The sequence below is a fragment of the Drosophila santomea genome, chromosome 2R (genome assembly GCF_016746245.2).
Source record: "Drosophila santomea strain STO CAGO 1482 chromosome 2R, Prin_Dsan_1.1, whole genome shotgun sequence".
NCBI classification, from domain to species: Eukaryota; Metazoa; Arthropoda; class Insecta; order Diptera; family Drosophilidae; genus Drosophila; species Drosophila santomea.
Window position 1 is genome coordinate 8,016,709 of NC_053017.2, and position 19,020 is coordinate 8,035,728.

At 42.0% G+C, this 19,020-nt stretch overlaps 4 protein-coding genes across 8 annotated transcripts in view; 2 read left to right on the forward strand and 2 right to left on the reverse strand.

Moving 5' to 3' along the window:
* The window catches only part of LOC120446540 (short neuropeptide F), a 29,726-nt gene extending 20,848 nt beyond the window's left edge, over positions 1 to 8,878 (forward strand). Inside the window, exons 2-5 of the mRNA XM_039627556.1 lie at positions 6,553 to 6,697; positions 6,758 to 7,209; positions 7,399 to 7,629; positions 7,693 to 8,878. Of these exons, the coding sequence (XP_039483490.1) occupies positions 6,589 to 6,697; positions 6,758 to 7,209; positions 7,399 to 7,629; positions 7,693 to 7,740 (840 nt within the window). The 5' untranslated portion in view covers positions 6,553 to 6,588 and the 3' untranslated portion in view covers positions 7,741 to 8,878. The remainder of the gene's footprint in view (positions 1 to 6,552; positions 6,698 to 6,757; positions 7,210 to 7,398; positions 7,630 to 7,692) is intronic.
* Positions 8,879 to 10,826: 1,948 nt separating this feature from the next.
* LOC120446068 (condensin complex subunit 2) lies at positions 10,827 to 13,636 on the reverse strand. Its single transcript, XM_039626847.2, has 3 exons — positions 13,098 to 13,636; positions 11,481 to 13,031; positions 10,827 to 11,409 (listed from the first exon to the last, which is right to left on the reverse strand). The coding sequence occupies exons 1-3, from the start codon at positions 13,407 to 13,409 to the stop codon at positions 11,065 to 11,067; spliced, it is 2,208 nt and encodes a 735-aa protein (XP_039482781.1). The 5' UTR covers positions 13,410 to 13,636; the 3' UTR covers positions 10,827 to 11,064.
* Positions 13,637 to 14,178: 542 nt separating this feature from the next.
* On the forward strand, positions 14,179 to 17,061 carry LOC120445714 (ovarian-specific serine/threonine-protein kinase Lok). 5 transcript variants are annotated; one of them, XM_039626276.2, is made up of 7 exons: positions 14,179 to 14,402; positions 14,464 to 14,745; positions 14,830 to 14,987; positions 15,268 to 15,376; positions 15,455 to 15,892; positions 16,088 to 16,322; positions 16,381 to 17,061. In XM_039626276.2, the coding sequence occupies exons 2-7, from the start codon at positions 14,559 to 14,561 to the stop codon at positions 16,682 to 16,684; spliced, it is 1,431 nt and encodes a 476-aa protein (XP_039482210.1). In that variant the 5' UTR covers positions 14,179 to 14,402; positions 14,464 to 14,558; the 3' UTR covers positions 16,685 to 17,061. The 5 variants fall into 5 exon arrangements, with proteins under 5 accessions (XP_039482210.1, XP_039482209.1, XP_039482213.1 ...); XM_039626277.2 differs by having other exon boundaries at positions 14,183 to 14,318; positions 14,378 to 14,745; XM_039626278.2 differs by having other exon boundaries at positions 14,185 to 14,318; positions 14,389 to 14,745.
* Positions 17,053 to 18,608, reverse strand: LOC120445715 (protein valois). Its single transcript, XM_039626280.2, has 3 exons — positions 17,977 to 18,608; positions 17,543 to 17,919; positions 17,053 to 17,490 (listed from the first exon to the last, which is right to left on the reverse strand). The coding sequence occupies exons 1-3, from the start codon at positions 18,514 to 18,516 to the stop codon at positions 17,304 to 17,306; spliced, it is 1,104 nt and encodes a 367-aa protein (XP_039482214.1). The 5' UTR covers positions 18,517 to 18,608; the 3' UTR covers positions 17,053 to 17,303.
* Positions 18,609 to 19,020: the final 412 nt, after the last annotated feature.

A 19,020-nucleotide genomic window follows, 5' to 3' on the forward strand; every position in this document is an offset into this window, starting at 1 on the left:
CATGTGCTGCGTGCCACGAAGCCAAATGACCGAGCCTTGGCAACGCAGTTTGAGCCAGACTTGCAGTGGGATTCCCCTGGCGGGGCACATTTCATTGCCATTATTGGCACATTGGCTGCACTTTGTGGTGCTCCGAGGCCAGGGATCACCCAGCTCACCCAGCTCACCTGGCGCTGTGGGCAACTTCGGAGTTAATAGCAACTCAACTTTGATTATAATGGATGGCCAAGCAAGACGGACGACTGTTTCAAGTGAGAACTTCATTGTGCTTACATTTGTATATCTCTGGATTTAAACGATTTTAAAAAACTTAAACTTAATCTGGATCGAATTCATCTTTCAATTTGCTCGTTGACATTGTTATAATGGATTTTAATTGAGATGTCTCACGAGGATTTCTCTTTCAATTGTGCACTTCCAACTAGATAAATAAATATATGGAAAATATCAATGTATGATATGTATAAATGTATAAATAGAAGCCCCTAAGGTAAGCCCACATCAATTAGCTTGAATAGCATATGCTGTAATATTTTGTCAGTAATAAAGTTTGCTAAAAACTTTGCCAAACATCTTGTTAACCTTTTACGCTGCCAACTCAGTTGTTAATTTCATTTGAGTAACTCGACAGACTTCCGCTAAAAGTAGAAAAATATAGCCCGATGAAATAGCACATCTACATTGACTAACCGAAAACCAAAGTTTCTTTCCGCAACTTACGCTTACTGCCAAAAACTTTTCGTCTGCAGCGATTATCAACCGAAGATTATGAGGGTGGAAGGGCAGCAAGTTTACAATTTGTACGCTTTGATAATGGCAAAAACATGAGAAACGGAATGTTAAGCTGATAATCCACACGCCCTTGTGCCCCCATTCCAGATTTATTTATTTTTTTAAAGCTTTAAAACGATTTTCCCTTCGCAAAAGGTATTAGACAATGGCCCGCAAAAAAGACATCAATTGCCGTGTAATCTTAGACATTCCTTGACTTTCACACGCAGGCGGGGGGAAACTGAATGAATCTATGTGCGTAACATATTTTCTTCAATTTTTCATAAGCAGGCTCGGTTCCGTGGCCATATATTTGCCATTTTGGGGTTGCCATTTTTGAAGTGGATATTGATGAATTTATATTGGATTTGGGTTGCCTGCTGCCGCTGCCTTTCCTTGCCCTTCTTCGGTGTTGTTCTTTCGCAGGACTTTATATTTGAGCTTAAGTGCTTATTTGTTGTTATTTGTAATTTGAGTTCTTGGTTGTGTTTTATTTGTTTTCTAATGCCCAACATGCAGAAATTGATGACCCATGTGGTCTGTCGACTTTGACTTTGGACAGGCTATTAATTTTTGGCCAAAGAACCCAACTCACCTTCTGCACTCCCTGTCATCTGTTTAAGCTCGCAGATTTAAGATTTGAATCCTTGACTTGACACGTGGTCAGTTGTTTTTCGCTTCGAGATTATGCAAAATCTTTTAAATCAAAAGACCTACAACTTAAACACATCATCAAGTACAAACACTGCCAAACTGAGTCCCCTTTTTGGGCTTGCACCAAAAGCTGATAAAGCTGCTTATGTAAATGAATACAAATGGATCGACCAAAAGGGTCTTTCAAAAACGACACTCAATCTAAGTTTAAAAGATAGCCGCCTTCTTTTAAGAATCCATTAGATTTCTACTTATCAATGATTAGCATTCCTAAAAAACTGTAGGGTTACATTTTGTTGAATTTTATGGGATGTTAAGCCAAAATAATGGAAACCTTCCAGTTGGTAAGCCAAAAGCAGAACTTCAATTCCAGTTACTTATTTGATTTGCTTACCATCGAATTCATTGCTTTTGATGCCTGACCCAAACCTGAAGAAAAGGAACAACCAATTGTTGGTATAAGCCAGAGGGCAACTTTTCGTCACCAATAAATATGAGCTGCATACTCCAAAGTTAAGCTTCATTGGAACCGACACCTAGTACTTTTTGTCACTCGTCCTTGTTCGAATTCCTTTGTAATATCCGGGGTCCTGACCCGAAAAAAGTCATACGAGACAGCAGACAGCAGCAAATCAATCAACGCAAAAGCTTTGCAAATTCCTTAAAGACCGTTTTTTAATCAAATTTGAAGTTACTATGCTTTAAGGCCCATCTGCAGGTGTCACAAGCAAGTGACGGAAAAGGCAAATTAGGAATGTAAAACCCCCCTGGAGCTACAAAACGATTTGGGCCAAGTGGAAAAACATAAACAAAGGAGACCGAGACAACAATCGGTTTTGCCATTTCTATGCTAAACAACAAACCGAAAATTACATTCATTTCCTGCTTCCGGCATCACGTAGCCGCACTGGAGTCACCAAGGCTGCAACTTTGAGTGTCTGGGAGTGTCGAACAAAGTTTGGCCAAATTGCTAACTTCCTCCGGGGGAGGGTAATAGCCAAAAAGTCTATGTGCAGACTAAAGACATTAAAATGCTATTTTGAAATGAGGAATTCTGCGAGTGGAATACTATTACTGTTGTATAGTATTTATTTTTCAGTTATGATTTACTGCTCAGCTAAATAAAAATATAACTTTATATTTCCATTTACATAGTTTTCTGTTAACCCCAATAATATGAAATATCTGAAAAAGAGAATAAAACGTTAACAAGCCATAGTTACTTCTGCCTCGCAGACGCAGAAGAAAAAGTTCAGTCTCTTGACAATGCGATAATGCCCCGCACATTGTTTACTCCAGAGGACGCACCTAAGTTTATCTCATATCGTTCCTTTCATAGTGCAAGTTTTCCTCCCTATGCTACTGTATATACAATTGACCCATTCCTGCAACACATACCTGAGGCAGTAGTCGCCACACATATTTTATTATTGTGGCAGAAAAAACCAAACTTGGCAAAAAATTTAATCAACATGACTTTTGTGGGTGTTTGCTCGCCTCTGGTTCGCAACAGTTCACTTGGCGCCTACACAATCGCACTCCTTTCAGAACGAATGCCAGCATAAACCAGAACGAGGGAGGTGAATCCGTGCGTCGTATTCAAAACCGGCAGCTGCGTCCTTCTCAGTTTAATTAATGCCAGTGTGAACCAACTGCAAAAATTCCACTCCACAGGGGTACAACTATATTTACCTTAAAGTCAGAACTTCCGAGAAATTTTAAAGATGGTTATTCTAAAATAGAAAATTGTATAAATGTTTGTCCATAGAAACCCATAGCACCTATAAATTTAAATAAATATTTGAGTCAAACAAGTTTTAAAAGGCAAGCCCTAGGTTGAGATTGAAAAGAAAGAACTAGTTTGTACATAGAAATAAGAAGCCAATACGAAGGGTATCAGCTAAGTGCCAAGCAATTTAATTTCATTAGTTATAAACATTTTCGGGCACAAAAAACTAGCCACATGGCTGGCCCAGTACAACAGGGCGTATGATTAACGCCCAAAAGCCACAAAGTAGGCAGCACAAAAACCACAAAATGTCAGCCAGCAGCAACGGCAGCAAAGGCTCATCAAATATGTTGATAAAACACAAAAGATTACAACGTAGCTGGCTTTGGGGAAAAGGATCCTAGGACGAAGGCATCTAATGTGTTTGTCAAAACGTTTTAATGCCCTTTCCAGGGGCTGGGGTCCCATAAAGCCAGCTAGATAGCCGGGCACAGCAACCTTTTTTTGGGGCAATAGTTAAAGGTTCGTAGGGCGTCGGTGGGGTTGTGCGGTTGTGCGTTTTGGGTCCGACTGACCAGCACCAGATGACCTTTTTCGCAGAGCGAAATAAAAATTGTTAAATAAAGGGCAAATAAAATTTGTGTGTCACACAAATAAGGGGGCGAAAAGCCTCGTCAAAGTCTCGACATGAGCAAAAACAACCTGTTGTGCATGTGTGTGTGTGCGGGGGGGGTGCGTGTGTGTGTGTAAAGGTCTGTGTTTTGGGGCGTTCAATGTATTAGTTGAGCTATGCCGTAAAGGCTATTTAAACGTCGTCAATGTGTTTTTCACGCTTCGCTTCAGGAGACATTGGGGGAAAAATCACACTACCCAACAAAAACAGGGTGAAATATCTCTTATTTATACAGACATCATACCCTTAGATTTGGTTTATACTAATGCATTTAGCTCATTATTTATCTAATCTATAAACCATAGGAGCAGCTGAAGTATGCTTAATAAGTTATCAAGATCAAGTTTAGAAATACATTTCTCTTGGTGTCGAGTGGTTTGGGATAAACTGCCAAAGAGGCGCTCGATGCTCAACAATGTGTTAATGGGATTGCTTATTATGTGTCAATCAAGCGATTTTCCTAACCCAATTCCAGAACCCGAAAATATTCGTCCTGTCATGTACCATTTATTGGTTGACGCATTGTTTTATAAAGCCTGTTAAGCCGTGATCTTCCTTCAATGGCCACCAAGAAGCGGAATGGCCAACATTCGGACGTAAATAGCATCATTATCTAGGAGACATCGCACAACTCATTCGTCATTCGTCAAAGGCCAACAAGAAGGCGTCGCCAGAGAACGATGATAAATCACTTTCAATTTTGACAAACGTCCCAAATGTCGCGCAGTCTTGGGGCACATTTCATCGGCCAAACACTCACTTGCTAGCCCGGGCAGATACCAAATTTCCATACCAAGTGGTCGGACTCCGCCGGGCAATTGGCCAACGCTTCCGTCCAACAAATCACTCTCCGGCGGATATTTCCGAGATATCATTGGCCAACGGCTGGGCCTGGCGGTAAAGGGGAAAGCGAAAGTCAATTCGATTAAGGCTTGGACAGACAGATCAGAAAAGATGGATGGCGGCGAACTGCAAATGGTAAATCATAAAAAGGCATGCGGCGTTGTTATGCGATCGATTGGGTATCGTCAGTTGTTAAGGATTAAAGCACTTTCCACATTTAAACTTTGTTATCAAGACAGATGAAGATACGGAATTGCCTTATAGAATACATTAGCCTTCCTTTTTGGAAAAACGCGTTTCTTTAAGTTATTTAAAAAGAGCCTGGAAAATCATTCTCTTCCAGTTTCCGCGTTAATACCTAAAATGCGCTTTTAAAAAACCTCGAATGATCTACTTATTAACCATCATGGCGTCACTATTTCGTGAGACGTGCCCCTGTCTTAACTACAATTCAATTTCCGGCTCGCCTTGCTGACATCACGTATACGCAGACTATCACGTATACGACAAGTTGCATCGCCATCAACAGCCAGCTCCTAAGAAAATATTTCGCCAGCACTTAACGCCCCAGGCATTCCAGCTTTCTCCCGATGCTGCTGCAAAGGCTTAACATTCCACTTCCGCCTGCTGCGACAGCACAAAAAAGAGCCAAAACAATATTTGAAAATTCAGCCCCATTCGGCGGGGGAAAGTGTCTCTTCCTGTCGAGAAACTCCTGTGCATAATACTGCATACTCATTTCGGGCCATTGTTCAGACACTTCTCGTCATGAGGGCTCCACTCGAGGAATCTCCCCACCTCGCCTTGGGTCTACTGCCCCAAGGGAGAGCCGTCTATCAGCATCCCGACTGGATTCATAGAGTCTCAACCAACCGGATGCAATTCTTTCCCCTTCGAGCCGTGCATGTGTTGTGTTCCGCTTATAAATAATTCAATTGCCATTTTTCCTGGCCCTGGCCTTATTCTGTTTGCTGCAAAGTGAACATATGACGCCTGGAACGAATTACAATGAACGGCAGGGAAGGCCTCACACTTGATGTGAAAAACATGAGGGTCCTTTGCATTGTCTAGCACACGTCTATGCTGAGGGCGAGCCAGAAATTGCAGTTGTATTGATTATTTTTAAATTTTTAATAATGGAGAACCGATGACCCCGACCATTAGACAAGCCATTAACCCATGACATCATTTGGTAAAATGTGTGAATTCCTATAAAAACTGTGGCAACTAATGGTGCCATTGGCGCAGCTGTTGGGTTTTTCTGCCATCTAACCTTTCGAGGGCTTTAACAGTTTAAATAGAAAAAACACATTGAACATGTTTGAGTGTGCGGCTTCATTCAAGTGTAGTCATGAATAATATTCGCTCATAAATTCTTTCCCATTGGACAAAATATGTATTTCGCTTTGAAAATATAGGTAAGCAGCTTTCATCTTCAGTGTTTAAATGGAAAACTACATAAAAAGAGTTTGCTCTAAAATACAAGTCTTTTGCGCTATGAACTTTGTTTTTCAATCTATTGATTGAGCAAATGCTTGTAAAAAGAATATTTATTTTTCTCTTGTGGTGCTAGGGAAAATTTATACCAAAAACTGTGGTATGAAGACAACTGCAATCAAATAGAAAACATTTTACATGCCTGAGAAAAATAATGCACTCTTATTAATTTACATTTTTATAGACATAGGGTTGCTTTCAATATGATGGAATATTAATGGAGATGATTGATAGCAATTTTCAAGGAATGCCATGATATTAATGAAGCATTCAATAGGTAGTGTAAATGTTAAATGTATCCTACTCGGTGTAATATTTCGACGACAGCTGTGTTTTTTCTTTATGTTGTATTTTTAATTTTCCATCCTTGTTTTCTTTCTTACAGTTTCCCATCAACGCGAGGCAAGAGTGATAAGTGAAAATGTTTCATTTGAATCGGGAACTGAGTCAAGGCTGTGCCTTGGCCCTTATATGCCTGGTGACTATCCAGATGCAGCAGCCCACCCAGGCGGAAGCGTCCTCAGCTCAAGGTGACCACCACCCAGTGCATCCCACGCCCAAGAAGCAATACTCAAAAGACTTTTTTGCAGGCACTCCCCTGAGCAATCTGTATGATAATCTGCTGCAGCGCGAGTACGCCGGACCCGTCGTGTTTCCCAACCACCAGGTGGAGCGCAAGGCCCAGCGTTCGCCATCGCTGCGCCTCCGGTTCGGACGCAGTGATCCGGACATGCTGAACAGTATTGTGGAGAAGCGTTGGTTCGGCGACGTCAACCAGAAGCCCATCAGGTCGCCCTCCCTGCGTTTGCGATTCGGCAGGCGGGATCCCAATCTGCCGCAGATGAGAAGGACCGCCTACGATGACCTCCTGGAGCGGGAACTCACCCTCAACGGCCAGCAGCAGCAGTTAGCTTCCGAGTCGGATTCCAACCTGGGTGCCGACTACGACGGACTTTACGAGCGAGTGGTGCGAAAGCCACAGCGTCTTCGCTGGGGACGAAGTGTTCCTCAGTTTGAGGCAAACAACGCGGACAATGAACAAGTAATGATCGTATTTTTATTGTATTACAACATTATTAAGGTGTATTAGCTTCTTAATGCATCCTTTTGGGTAGAATACAGCATTCAGTTGCATACTTTTAGTGAGTCTAAGGCTGTTGTGATATCTGAAGTACAAAGAAAAGTTGATAAAATTATTTAAATTTAAATTCGTATCTATTCTACTTGCTAGATCGAACGATCGCAGTGGTACAACTCGCTTTTGAACTCGGACAAAATGCGCCGAATGCTCGTGGCCCTCCAGCAGCAGTACGAGATGCCCGAGAACGTGGCCAGCTATGCCAACGACGAGGATACTGATGCGGATCTGAATAACGATGCATCGGAGTTCCAAAGGGAAGTCCGTAAGCCGATGCGCTTGCGGTGGGGAAGGAGCACTGGAAAAGCTCCCTCAGAGCAAAAGGTAGGAATGAATATCAGATCATTTGTTTGTGCCCAAACAAAAGTAGTTCTTCTGCAAATATAGCACACTCCCGAGGAAACCTCATCAATCTCACCCAAGACGCAGAACTAAACTATTATAAGCCGCCATGTAAAGGATCAGCAGGAGGTTGGCAACAATTGAAAGAAATCGTCAACAAGCTACACGGTCAATAAGATACAGAAAACATATAAGGCCCGCGTTGGATAAGGCATTATTGATTAAGCATTTTGAGATCGCATGGGCTAGAAATACACACTATGAATATATACTATATTAACATGCACACATATGATTAACCACTTAGTTTTACTTTTGGTTTTCAGCAAATATTCAAGCAAACGAAAACTTATAAAAATATTCTGTTGTAATCTTTAACAATGCGCAGGTAAAACAAGGTAACACAAATTTGACCTATATTGACGTGTATTCATTTCCAATGGCTTAAATTTGTATTTCATTTTGTCTTTTGTTCAATACTTTTGAATTCGTATCAATAGCCAACCCTCAAAACAGTAAAGTCTCCCTATTCCTAACATGTTCAATTAAGCAACTTTGAAACTATTTGAATGCCCAAAAAACGTTTAGACTCAATGTATATAAAATAAATGATAAAATCTTTTAAAAATTAGCGCCAATTTGTTATGACAACGTAGAATGCCATACCACTTATTGTTCTATTAATGAAAATCTTCTTGATTTCTAAACTAGTAAGCGAATTTCGATTTAACGATACGATGGAAATGTTTGAAAAACATAGAGGCCCCCGGAAGCTGTATTACTGTAACACTTGTTATATTATGTGTGCTAAAACTTATAAATACATATATGTATATCAACTATTATATCATACGACTATATATATATACAAATACGATGAGCATTGTCTATTAAAATTTTATTGATGTATTTTAATAAAAGAAGAAAACAATTACAAAAGCAAACGAGCATAAAGCTGATTGTGGTTAGAACACTTTTGTATATTTAATTTACACCATCATTGAAATTATTGTTTAACAACTAAAATATTTATTATGAAGAAAATATACTTTTTGATGAGCCAGCAGCTGCCATAACCAGCTGAGTGCAATTTTCCGCTGAAAATTGTGAAAACCGTTTACCGCGATATATATCGGTATATACGCATATATACCTTTAAATGTGTGTAATATCATGAATGTAAATAAAAGAGAAGGAATAATAAAAGCAAACATATTTTACTCGATCTATGCAACAAATAAATAACTCAGATGGAGTAAAAACTTAAAACTGTGTACTCTCACCTGTGTTGGGGGGGCTTACCATCAAGCTTGCTGTTTTATTATTTTATGGATGCCTACGTTTCCTCTTTTCCCCATTAACAGAAAGAATCTATATTATGATCCAACTTTCTAAAATCACTAGACAAAACTTTTTCCGCATAAAACCCATGAATCTAGCAACGCTGCCAGGAATTATCCACTTGGAAAGCCAGGGAACCAACTGCTGCCCATAATGGAATTAAGCAACAAATGCAAGAAAATTAAACCAAAACCAAAGCCAAACAAGAAACAAAAACTCTGATGACGATGGCATCAGGGAAATGGGCAGGAGAATCATCACGGCCACACACACAAACCATCCGCCGCAAGCCAAGGACATTTGGCCTCCCACCTGTTGTGATGACAGTCATCGCCATTAGCTCTGTGGCCCCATCCTCCAAAGCGCCCATTTCCACCAGGTAGAACTCTTTGTTGATGTTTGTTTTGATAATTAACTTTTCAACTCTAATGTTCTGGAATGTGGGTTGCCTAAAATGTTCATAAATCCGTACATGAAACATTATTTTTGTTAATTTTATGCAGGCATTGAACATTTGACATGAAAATGCACTTTACGAGGGTAGAAATTTTTGTGGGCGACAAACGAGTTAGCTTAATATGTTTAATTTTTACTGAAGTCATTATGTATATTCAAGCTACATGCTCTCAAATTATTTAACAACAATTTCTGCTGATGAAATGGAATTTTGAATTTTGGGATTTCCCAATAAAATCAAGGGAAGCATTTGATCAGGGGAAACTTTTAACGAAAACTAGTAAAAACTATGAAAACATAAAAAGCGCAACAAAACTAAATTTCCCAGAAGTTTAACTTATAAATAATTTAAGTTAAAAAGCAAAGATGGTAATAATATAACTCCGTCAATTTCTGATTTACGCGCGTTGAAATATGCAGATTAGAATCAACTTTTAAGATGACAACTTTGTTCGGTGTCATTCGCTAATGTCAAAAGTTTTTTGGAAACGTTTTCGAATGATCTGCTTGCCGATGTTTTTGTTTTTGTCTCGCATATGTACAGAGTGTAATCAGCAGACGCTCAACGTTACTTAGTATACTTGGCAAATATTTATGCAAATAATATGCAATTACACACACACACGCAATCGTCGCCTAAAAGAGCTCTGTAAACAACGAAGTTTTCCAACAAACACAAACACAGCGGCACCCAACACATACATACATATGTACATATGTGTCCCACATACACCAATGCAGAAGGAAAATCCTCTTCAGGAGGCGACAAATACCACTTGCAACAAAAAAACGACTAACGATTTCCATTCCTCTTTTCTCCATGTTTCACTGTAAGCATTGTAATTTTATGGCACCTGAAAAGTACCCATTGGCGGCGAATGCTTCTCAATCTACATTTTACCATTTTTGTTTTTTAAAAAAATTTCACTTTGCCCAAATGAAATGTGATGAGTATGCAAATCGAAGAGCTACAGATACGAAAAACAAAAGAGAACGCCATTGTCGGGACCCTCGACTATCTAATACCCGTTACTCATACTCGAGCATAAAACTATTTCTGTCAGTGTGCACCAACACAAGTATGCAAATGAAAGAGCAACAGAAACGAAAAACAATGTTAACTACTTTTACGTCTGTCTGAGCCGCCAGCAGAACATAAACAGCCAAAACTAATGCAAAAGTTTTAATTCTTTTCTATGGAAAACAGTAGGCACACAAGAATCTGTGTGGCGTTTACTTTGCATAGACTAAAAACATATGCAAGGCAACACAAATACGAATAAAAAATAGGCGTCTACTCATAACAGATTTAAATCGCTGTTGGCCAATAAAAAACGTTTACCAATTGAAGAAGAAAACACCCGATTAAAACAATGAAAGACTTTCAGATGTTTTCAATTTTATTGTCTATAACCTAGTGTTTAAATCAAAACAATGCTTTGTTTGTGAATTAAAAAATCCGATTCGACTGGGGTGAGGGTATTTGTTTTAGAATACTGATACGATTTGGGGTTACAAAGTTAAAAATACAATTAGGAGATTATTGTGTAGCCGTGCGAAAGAAATGTAACAGCATTCAGGGGCGACTAAAACTACGAATTGCAAACTCATTAAAGGAATTTAATCCACTACCTGACGAATTTGAAAGTCCTCTAAATTTTCTTGAGGAATTAGCCGAAGTTTCAAATCGTTGGCCAAATGCAGGACCGCATAGAAAGCCACCGACGGGGACAGCGAGTCTGCCATTTTGGTGGTCAATAGATTGGGCAGCTTGTCATACACCTGTTGGAAACTCGCGACTCCCTTTGAATAGTGTTCGTTCTTTTTCTTTGGATGAGAGGGTATCGTCTCTTCTGGCACAGCGTTTAGTAGTTGCTTCTGTATTAGGGAGTTGCAGGACTTTTTCAGATTCTTCATGTCTATCACCTTGGCTCTCTTCGCGAATGGTACAATCACTTTGGCAACCTGCACGTAAATTATTTTATATGATTTGTATTATATATGTATGTATATATGATTTTATTGTAATAACTAACCTGCGATGGAGCACCCTCGAACTCTGTGCCAATCTCGAAGACTGTATTATTGCAAGTGGCGTTCATTTGAGCGAGACCCATCTCCCCCGCGTCCACGTCCATCATGCTTGCCTCGGCCGCTTGTTCCGCGGCAATCGCCGCAATAACGCTCACGTTGGCGGGAACAGCATCCGTAAAATGTTCGTTGTCGAATAGCCCCTGGTCATTGTCATCATCGTGGTGCATATCCGCATCCATATCGATGCCAAGATCTCCGCCCTCATCCGAATCAGGTTCACCAACGCATTTCGACAACTTTATGCTGGGAGCGGAGTCGTATTTAAAGAAAAGATCCGGCTCCAAATCAAACTTGGTGGGCAATATCAGCTTTCGGGGATCCCACTTCTTTTGGAAATTCACCCTGCGCTGCCTTATTGTGGTGTCCAGCTGTTGAAAAAAGTTTTCCGTCACATTGCCGTAATCTACAGACTTGGCTTTTCGGTTGGCGCTCAGAAGAGCTGACTTCTTGGGTCTTTGACTGCGAATAGGCTGGGTGTCCACCTGGCCATTGGTCTGCGAGAAAGTGCTGCGCGGGCGAGTGCGCTTAAACTTCCAGTGCGAGGGACCGGCCCAAAACTGGGAAATTTGATCCATCGGCCTGTAGGAGTACTCTAGCTTAGAATTTCCGTCTACCGGTCGCAAATCCTCGATGAACTCTGTCTGCTTGTGTAGCCGGCGACAATTATTGATTACCGTTTGCTCCTCGGTAGTGAGCTCTTCCATTTCATTGGAGTCCACCTCCAGAACCAGAGGCGGTGGTCCATCAAAGTCCGGCATGGGCTCACACTCGGCATTAATGTCAAAAGCCATGGAAATCTCATTTACACACATATCATCGGCATTATCCAGTCCCTCGTCGTGATCTTCATCCTGCACTGCCTCCGTTGCCTTTTCGTTGGCCGCCTTGGGGTTAGGAGCACTTGTGATGATGTAGCCAGTGTGCAGCGGACGCAGATATGATCTCTCAGCATGCGGCAGCAATTTGCGCATGAGATTGGTGTTTATAAGTGATTCGGCTGGCCACTGTTCCATATCTGCATTGAGCGTAGTGTGGTCCTGGACCTCTACGGTGTACTCTTCGCTGTTCCAAAAATTGTAGGTGGTGCGCAAGCGCAATTCCGAGTCGAAACTTGGAAGAATGTTGTGCATGAGACGATTCGAAGCATTTATAGAGCCCACAGTGGAGTTTAGCTTTCCAAACACAGGATCCTGCAAGGGAGCTGTATCCAGTCGGCTGTTTAACGTATCTCTGTTTTTGGTCACTGTAGATATGGGCTTCTTTTGCCGTTTGGGCTTGGGCGCTGCTTCTTTGGCAGCCTGCTGCGCCGAATCCTGTCCCTCGCCAGTCGCCTGTTCACCTTGAAGGCCATCATCATCCTCGGCAGCGTTGAGTTGCTTATCCGTAAGAGTTCGAGCACTCAAGCCAGCTGAAATGCGCATGGCATCCAGGTATATGGAGTCCACACGCAGACCGTACACCTTGGAAGAGGCTTCTAAAGAGGAACCTGCCATCTAGGGAAGAAAATTAACAAGCGATTATGATTTCTACATGAACTTAATGTGCACAAAACAACCCACCTTAAAGTTACTCATGCGCTTGTGATGGTGATCTAGCAGATTGGCCAGCGAATCGATTAGCATCAGGTTCCAAGCGTTGTCCTTGCTCAGCTTGTTGCCATTGTAGATCTCCAGGCAGTTTCTGATGGTCTCATTGTCTTCGATTGACTCCAGAGTGCTTGGGCGGTTCTGCTGCTGCAGGAGCGTGCGACGGCGAGCTTCCCGCCTTTCCGCCTCGTCGTCGTTAAGGGGGGTTAGCATGCGGGACACCCCCTCTTGGTAACTGCCCACTGCGGACCGCCTGAGCGGAGTTTCCAAGCGGGGCAGGGTCATCCTTTCAAGGAAGTGGACAAATCAACGTAACGTAAGCGCACAGCAAAGGGAATTCTGATTGCCGGAGGCTAATGGTTTTGGGGAATTTTTAAAAACACATCAATTAAGCAGATTGACTTTCAACGATAGCTGCGTTTCTAATTCAACAGTTTTGAAACACTTTTGTTGATTGTATTTTGTCTATTTCTGATTTTGCGCTGGTATTAGTATTAGTTTACAGTTTCTTTCAAACGACGCCGCAATTTAGGGCTGCAATTTAGTGTTGGTTAAAACTAAGTGTGTGCCGAGTTAGCTAGAAAATAGAAACAGGAAAATCGCTAAAGAATTTGCTATATAATTCTAAGCCAAATGAACTTTATTAATAAGTGTATTTTATTTTTAAAAATATAGTAGAAACTTAAGATACATTTATAAGCATCGAAATAGAATAAAATCATGAATATTAACTTTCTTTTACATTCAGGGACTCGCAAGCACCACCACAGCTAAATAGAGGTCAACCAGCGATGACTGTTCATTTTCAAAGACATTAAATTTCATAAATCTGTTTCCTATACTTTGAAATTTCGCTTCTAAACAAATGTTTCTTTTTATATTAGTATAACTCTGGTAATTAATAAACATTTTTTTAGATGGGCCACAGTTCTTTTGACAACAATGGGTGAATCAATGCAATTCAGAAATATTTAGTTAGTAAAAATCCTTAACGGCATTCGCGGCTCTTGCCAACACTGTCGCTGACAACCACTTCATCCCTGGTAGGCGGAAACTCTCACACACACAGCCGCAGAACTTTGAGTCCCTCGCGCAGTTCACATCGATTCAATGTCGTGATTATTGTTAGTTTTCGTTGTTTTCGTCTGAGAAACTTTAAATAAGTAATTGACAGCGCTGCGCGAAAATCTCGATGTAATTAAATAGCGCAAAGGAAACGCTCTCAGCTTCAAAACTGATTCTACAACTTTTAGCTTTACCGAAGTATACAATCTGCGTGTATGTGTGTATATCTGCCTGTGGTAGTACTGGATTAACTGGACCTTCCGATTTTGCGCAGTTCCTGCGAAAGCTAACGGGCTTTTCAGTTCGAATTGCGGAATAGCAGGAATACGAGATTACGGGGTTGCGGAATTTCGGAAATTCGGAATCACCATGGCACGCGACACACAAGGAACCCAGGGAACCCAAAGCCAGGCCTCCAATATCTGGACGCAAGTGGAGAGCCAGCCCATGGAGAAGATTGTCTGGGGCCGCTTGTATGGCAAGAATATTAAGATCAAATCGCTGGGTACGAGTTCAAAATACCGAATTCTTTATACGCATTCGTCCTTTTCTGTTGGTAACCAAATTTCCACCTGTTTTGTGTCTTTATTGCGTGTGCACTGCATGTATTAATGGCAATCCCGCGCTGTACTAATTACAGATCTTAACAATGACGAGTTCACCGCAGGACGCGGAGAGGCCAACGATTTAATACTCACACTAAACGATTTGCCCGAGAAAATCCTGACGCGCATTTCCAAAGTGCATTTTATCATAAAACGGGCGAATTGCGAGCTTACCAACCCAGTTTATATTCAGGTAGGTGGAGGTTACAAAACCATATTGGAAAAGAAGTTGGCATTCGGAGGAAGTTTTGTAAAAGGATACAGTTAATTAACAAAACCATATGACAAACAGCAAGTTAACCAGATAAAACTAACTTCGAACTCAGATTTAAGTTGTATTTGGTTGAGATTATCTAAAAAAAAAAATAACTGAAAAATTTAATATCCATTTACAAACGGACGGTAATATAGAGCTCAGATGCTTTTATTGAAATTTCCAAAGTAACCATTGCCTTTGCCCACCCATTTCTCAGGATCTCTCACGCAATGGGACGTTTGTGAATAATGAAAAAATTGGTACAAACAGGATGCGAATCCTAAAGAATGACGACGTAATTTCCCTGTCCCACCCAACGTACAAAGGTAAGATCGACAAACAGGTACAGATATCTGCAAGGACTCGCAAGTAATTTGATGTATTGCACCTGCCCTTCTTTGTAGCCTTTGTATTCAAGGATCTCAGCCCGAACGAGTCTATCGGCCTTCCCGAGGAGATTAACAATACGTATTATGTAAATCGCAAGCTGGGATCGGGGGCATACGGACTGGTGCGTCTGGTCTATGACACCCGCACCTGCCAGCAGTTTGCCATGAAAATTGTTAAGAAAAACATGCTCTCTGGTGCGCGACCCAGCACCAATTTTAGTGATCCCGATCGGGTGCTCAACGAAGCCAAGATTATGAAGAATCTTTCCCACCCGTGCGTGGTCCGCATGCACGACATCGTGGACAAGCCGGATTCCGTGTATATGGTGCTGGAGTTTATGCGTGGCGGTGACCTTCTTAACCGGATCATCAGCAACAAACTTCTCAGCGAGGACACCTCGAAGCTTTATTTTTACCAAATGTGCCATGCCGTCAAGTACCTACACGATCGGGGTAAAACTAACTATATTTATTTGTGTTCGAATGTGTTGCTAAATATGCAAATTAGTAATTCATGGGAATGCGTATTAAAAGCTTCCTTGATTTTAATTAAAAGGCAAAGCATTCCTGCCCCTTAACAAATTGACTAGTAGGACTATCGCAAACACAGCAATCGAACTTTCCCCTAAACAGTTTTTTAACTTTCAGGCATAACCCATCGTGACCTAAAACCAGACAATGTTTTGCTGGAGACCAATGACGAGGAGACCCTGCTTAAGGTCTCTGATTTCGGGCTGAGTAAATTTGTTCAAAAGGACTCGGTTATGCGGACGCTTTGTGGCACTCCGCTATACGTGGCCCCCGAGGTGCTGATAACCGGCGGCCGAGAAGCATACACCAAGAAAGTAGACATTTGGAGCTTGGGAGTGGTGCTCTTTACTTGGTAAGCCAATATGTTATTCTCCAATAAGATGAAATAGAAAAATATTCATTTCTTGCAGCCTGAGTGGCACTCTGCCCTTTTCCGACGAGTACGGAACCCCGGCTGCCCAGCAAATAAAGAGGGGCAGATTCGCGTACGGACACCCTTCTTGGAAGGGTGTCTCGCAACGCGCCAAGCTGCTGATCAACCAAATGCTCATTGTGGATCCCGAGAGGCGACCCTCAATTGATGACGTCTTGCAGAGCAGCTGGCTGCGGGATGCGCCCATGCTGCAAAAGGCCAAGAGGCTGATGAAGCTCGATGGCATGGAGATCGAGGAGGAGAACTTTCTTGAACCACCCACCAAGCGTTCGCGACGTTAAGTTTTGTTTCTAAGTTTCCATCGTTTATACCCATGGGTCGAGGCGCGAAAAGGTTTTAATTTTCTGGAAAAATTAAGCGACAACATTTTTCCTAAACCGCCGACAACGCCGCATCCAGGTGTATTGGCGAATTGAAGTATTTTTTTGCGGTTGTTTATTTTTACGTGTTGTATAGTGTAAGTTTCATTGCCATAAACCAGGCGCTTCACAATTATTTTAAGATTCCTATCAATTTGAATTTTTCCATTCCACTGGAATATTATTACGATTTAATTACTTGTAGATGTTTAGTAACTAAAAGTTCTAAATGTAAGAATTTGACTCTTCAGCAAACCATTTAGCTTTTCGAAATAAACCAACTGAATTTGTTTAAGTAATATTTACTTTGACCGCTCTTTTATAGCATTCAAAATAAATTGCCTCTTCCTTGCAATGTCGCAACAAATGATTTGCTTCGTCTACTTATGTATATACATTTATATATAGTTAAATATAATAGTGTGGTACAAGCTAAAGCACCTCGGTCAAGAACCAAGTATGGTGTATATAATAGAAACTTAAGTGGTTAAAAAAATAAATGCAACAAATTCTAAAGGAAATCACAGGGCCTCCAGAAAAATTATTTAATCGCATGCGTCACCATTTTGCGACCATGTCCGATGGTGATAAGGGTGCTATCATCCGTCCAAACGGCATCTGTAAGCCGAGAATGGGTTTCTTGGTGCGTGTAGATGACCTCATGGCCCGCCTGCACATTAGACACTTTCACGGAGGCGGGCAAATTGCTCATGGCAGCTAGATAGGGTCTGAAAGTATGTGTGTTAAAGATAATCTCCATTGTTTTGCCACAAATCGTACCCATTGATTATTAACTGGGCGACATGGCCCTTGCCGAAGTATTCCCTGGTTTCCGCCAGTTTCCGCGGCACTCGGACGTCCAAAGTATGAACCTTGCCGTCGTAGTCCCCGAGGTAAATGTAATTGTCACCCTGAAGCTCTGTGGCAGAGGCCCAGGCGGCACTAGTGAAGCTCAGCAAGTGGCTGGAATCTGCATAAAGGCACGTGGATGAAGGAGCCGCTGCCCTGACATCCCAAAGGCGGGCACATCCGCCTCGATCACAGGTCACAAACTTGTCGGCCGAAGCTGAAGGTGTGGTCAGGGCAGTCAACTTATCGGTGTGCGAAGACCGCGATCTGTAGGAGCTCACCAAATCGGCGCCCGAGATATCCCAGACCTGGAAGAGGGATTCCGTTGGATATTTTGCATTTCTTCACTCTACCGTCATACATACATTAAGGGTGCTATCCGCTGAGCCCGAAACGGCCTTGCGGGGATCCGCTTTGAAGACGCAAAGTTGGCTGATGGGCGTGGGATGCGCGCAAGATTCGCCCACGAGGAAGAGGCAATAGGGCGACTGAGGATCTCGCACCTTGGAATATGTGGACCAGGCCTGCAGTCGCGTATCCCCAAGGGCCACCAGCAAAACATCATTCTCGGCGTAGCGTACAATGTTCACCGTGTGATCCGCCTGCAGTTTGAAGTCCGCCGTGTCCACGGTCATGTGGTGCATCTGTTCGCGTCCGTAGCCGAAGAACATGCCCCACCAGTGGCGACCTTCGCGTCGGTTGGTGGCCAGGGCCAAGTGGTTGTGGTCATTGATGGCAATGCTGTCCCAGCAGTCGTGCAGACGCGGCGAAAGGTTCTCCATTCGCGCGTTCAGGTCCGCAACGTTGAGGTTCGGATACTCCAGGTTACCGGCCAGCTCCAGTGCCGGCGGAGGCTGGTGGGTCACCGGAGTACGGTACACCTCTGAGCTGCGTTGCGGGAACATGGTCGTTAACTCAAGACTTCGGAAAACCACCAAGAAATGGCCAAGCGGCAAAGGAAGAGCAACGTGCCCGGCAATAGCAAAAAAATCGATGTGCGTGCAAATCGAGCTATCGATATTATTATTAATATTCGCGGGCTGGTTACTCTGGTATTTAAAATGTTATCGACTTATTGAACAAAGTTAATTCCTTTATTCCTATTAATATCAGTTTATACATATGTGCTCGTAAAGTGTATACTTAAATAAAACTTCCGTTTGACAATAAAATTTTTATTAAACAAATGCAGCTCTGAACTTATTTGGGACAATTAAAACAAACACTTACAAAATTTCTACAAGTTTTTCACATATTTTGCTCCTGGGGCTGCAACAGCTTCCATTTTTGAATTGAGCACTCTTGGTGCTCATCGCCACTACGTGGACTGCCGCCTATCAGAGATGACAGTAGGCCATTTTTTCTTGGTCAAAGGAAGGAAAATAATATATAACGGGTGTTTTTTTTAG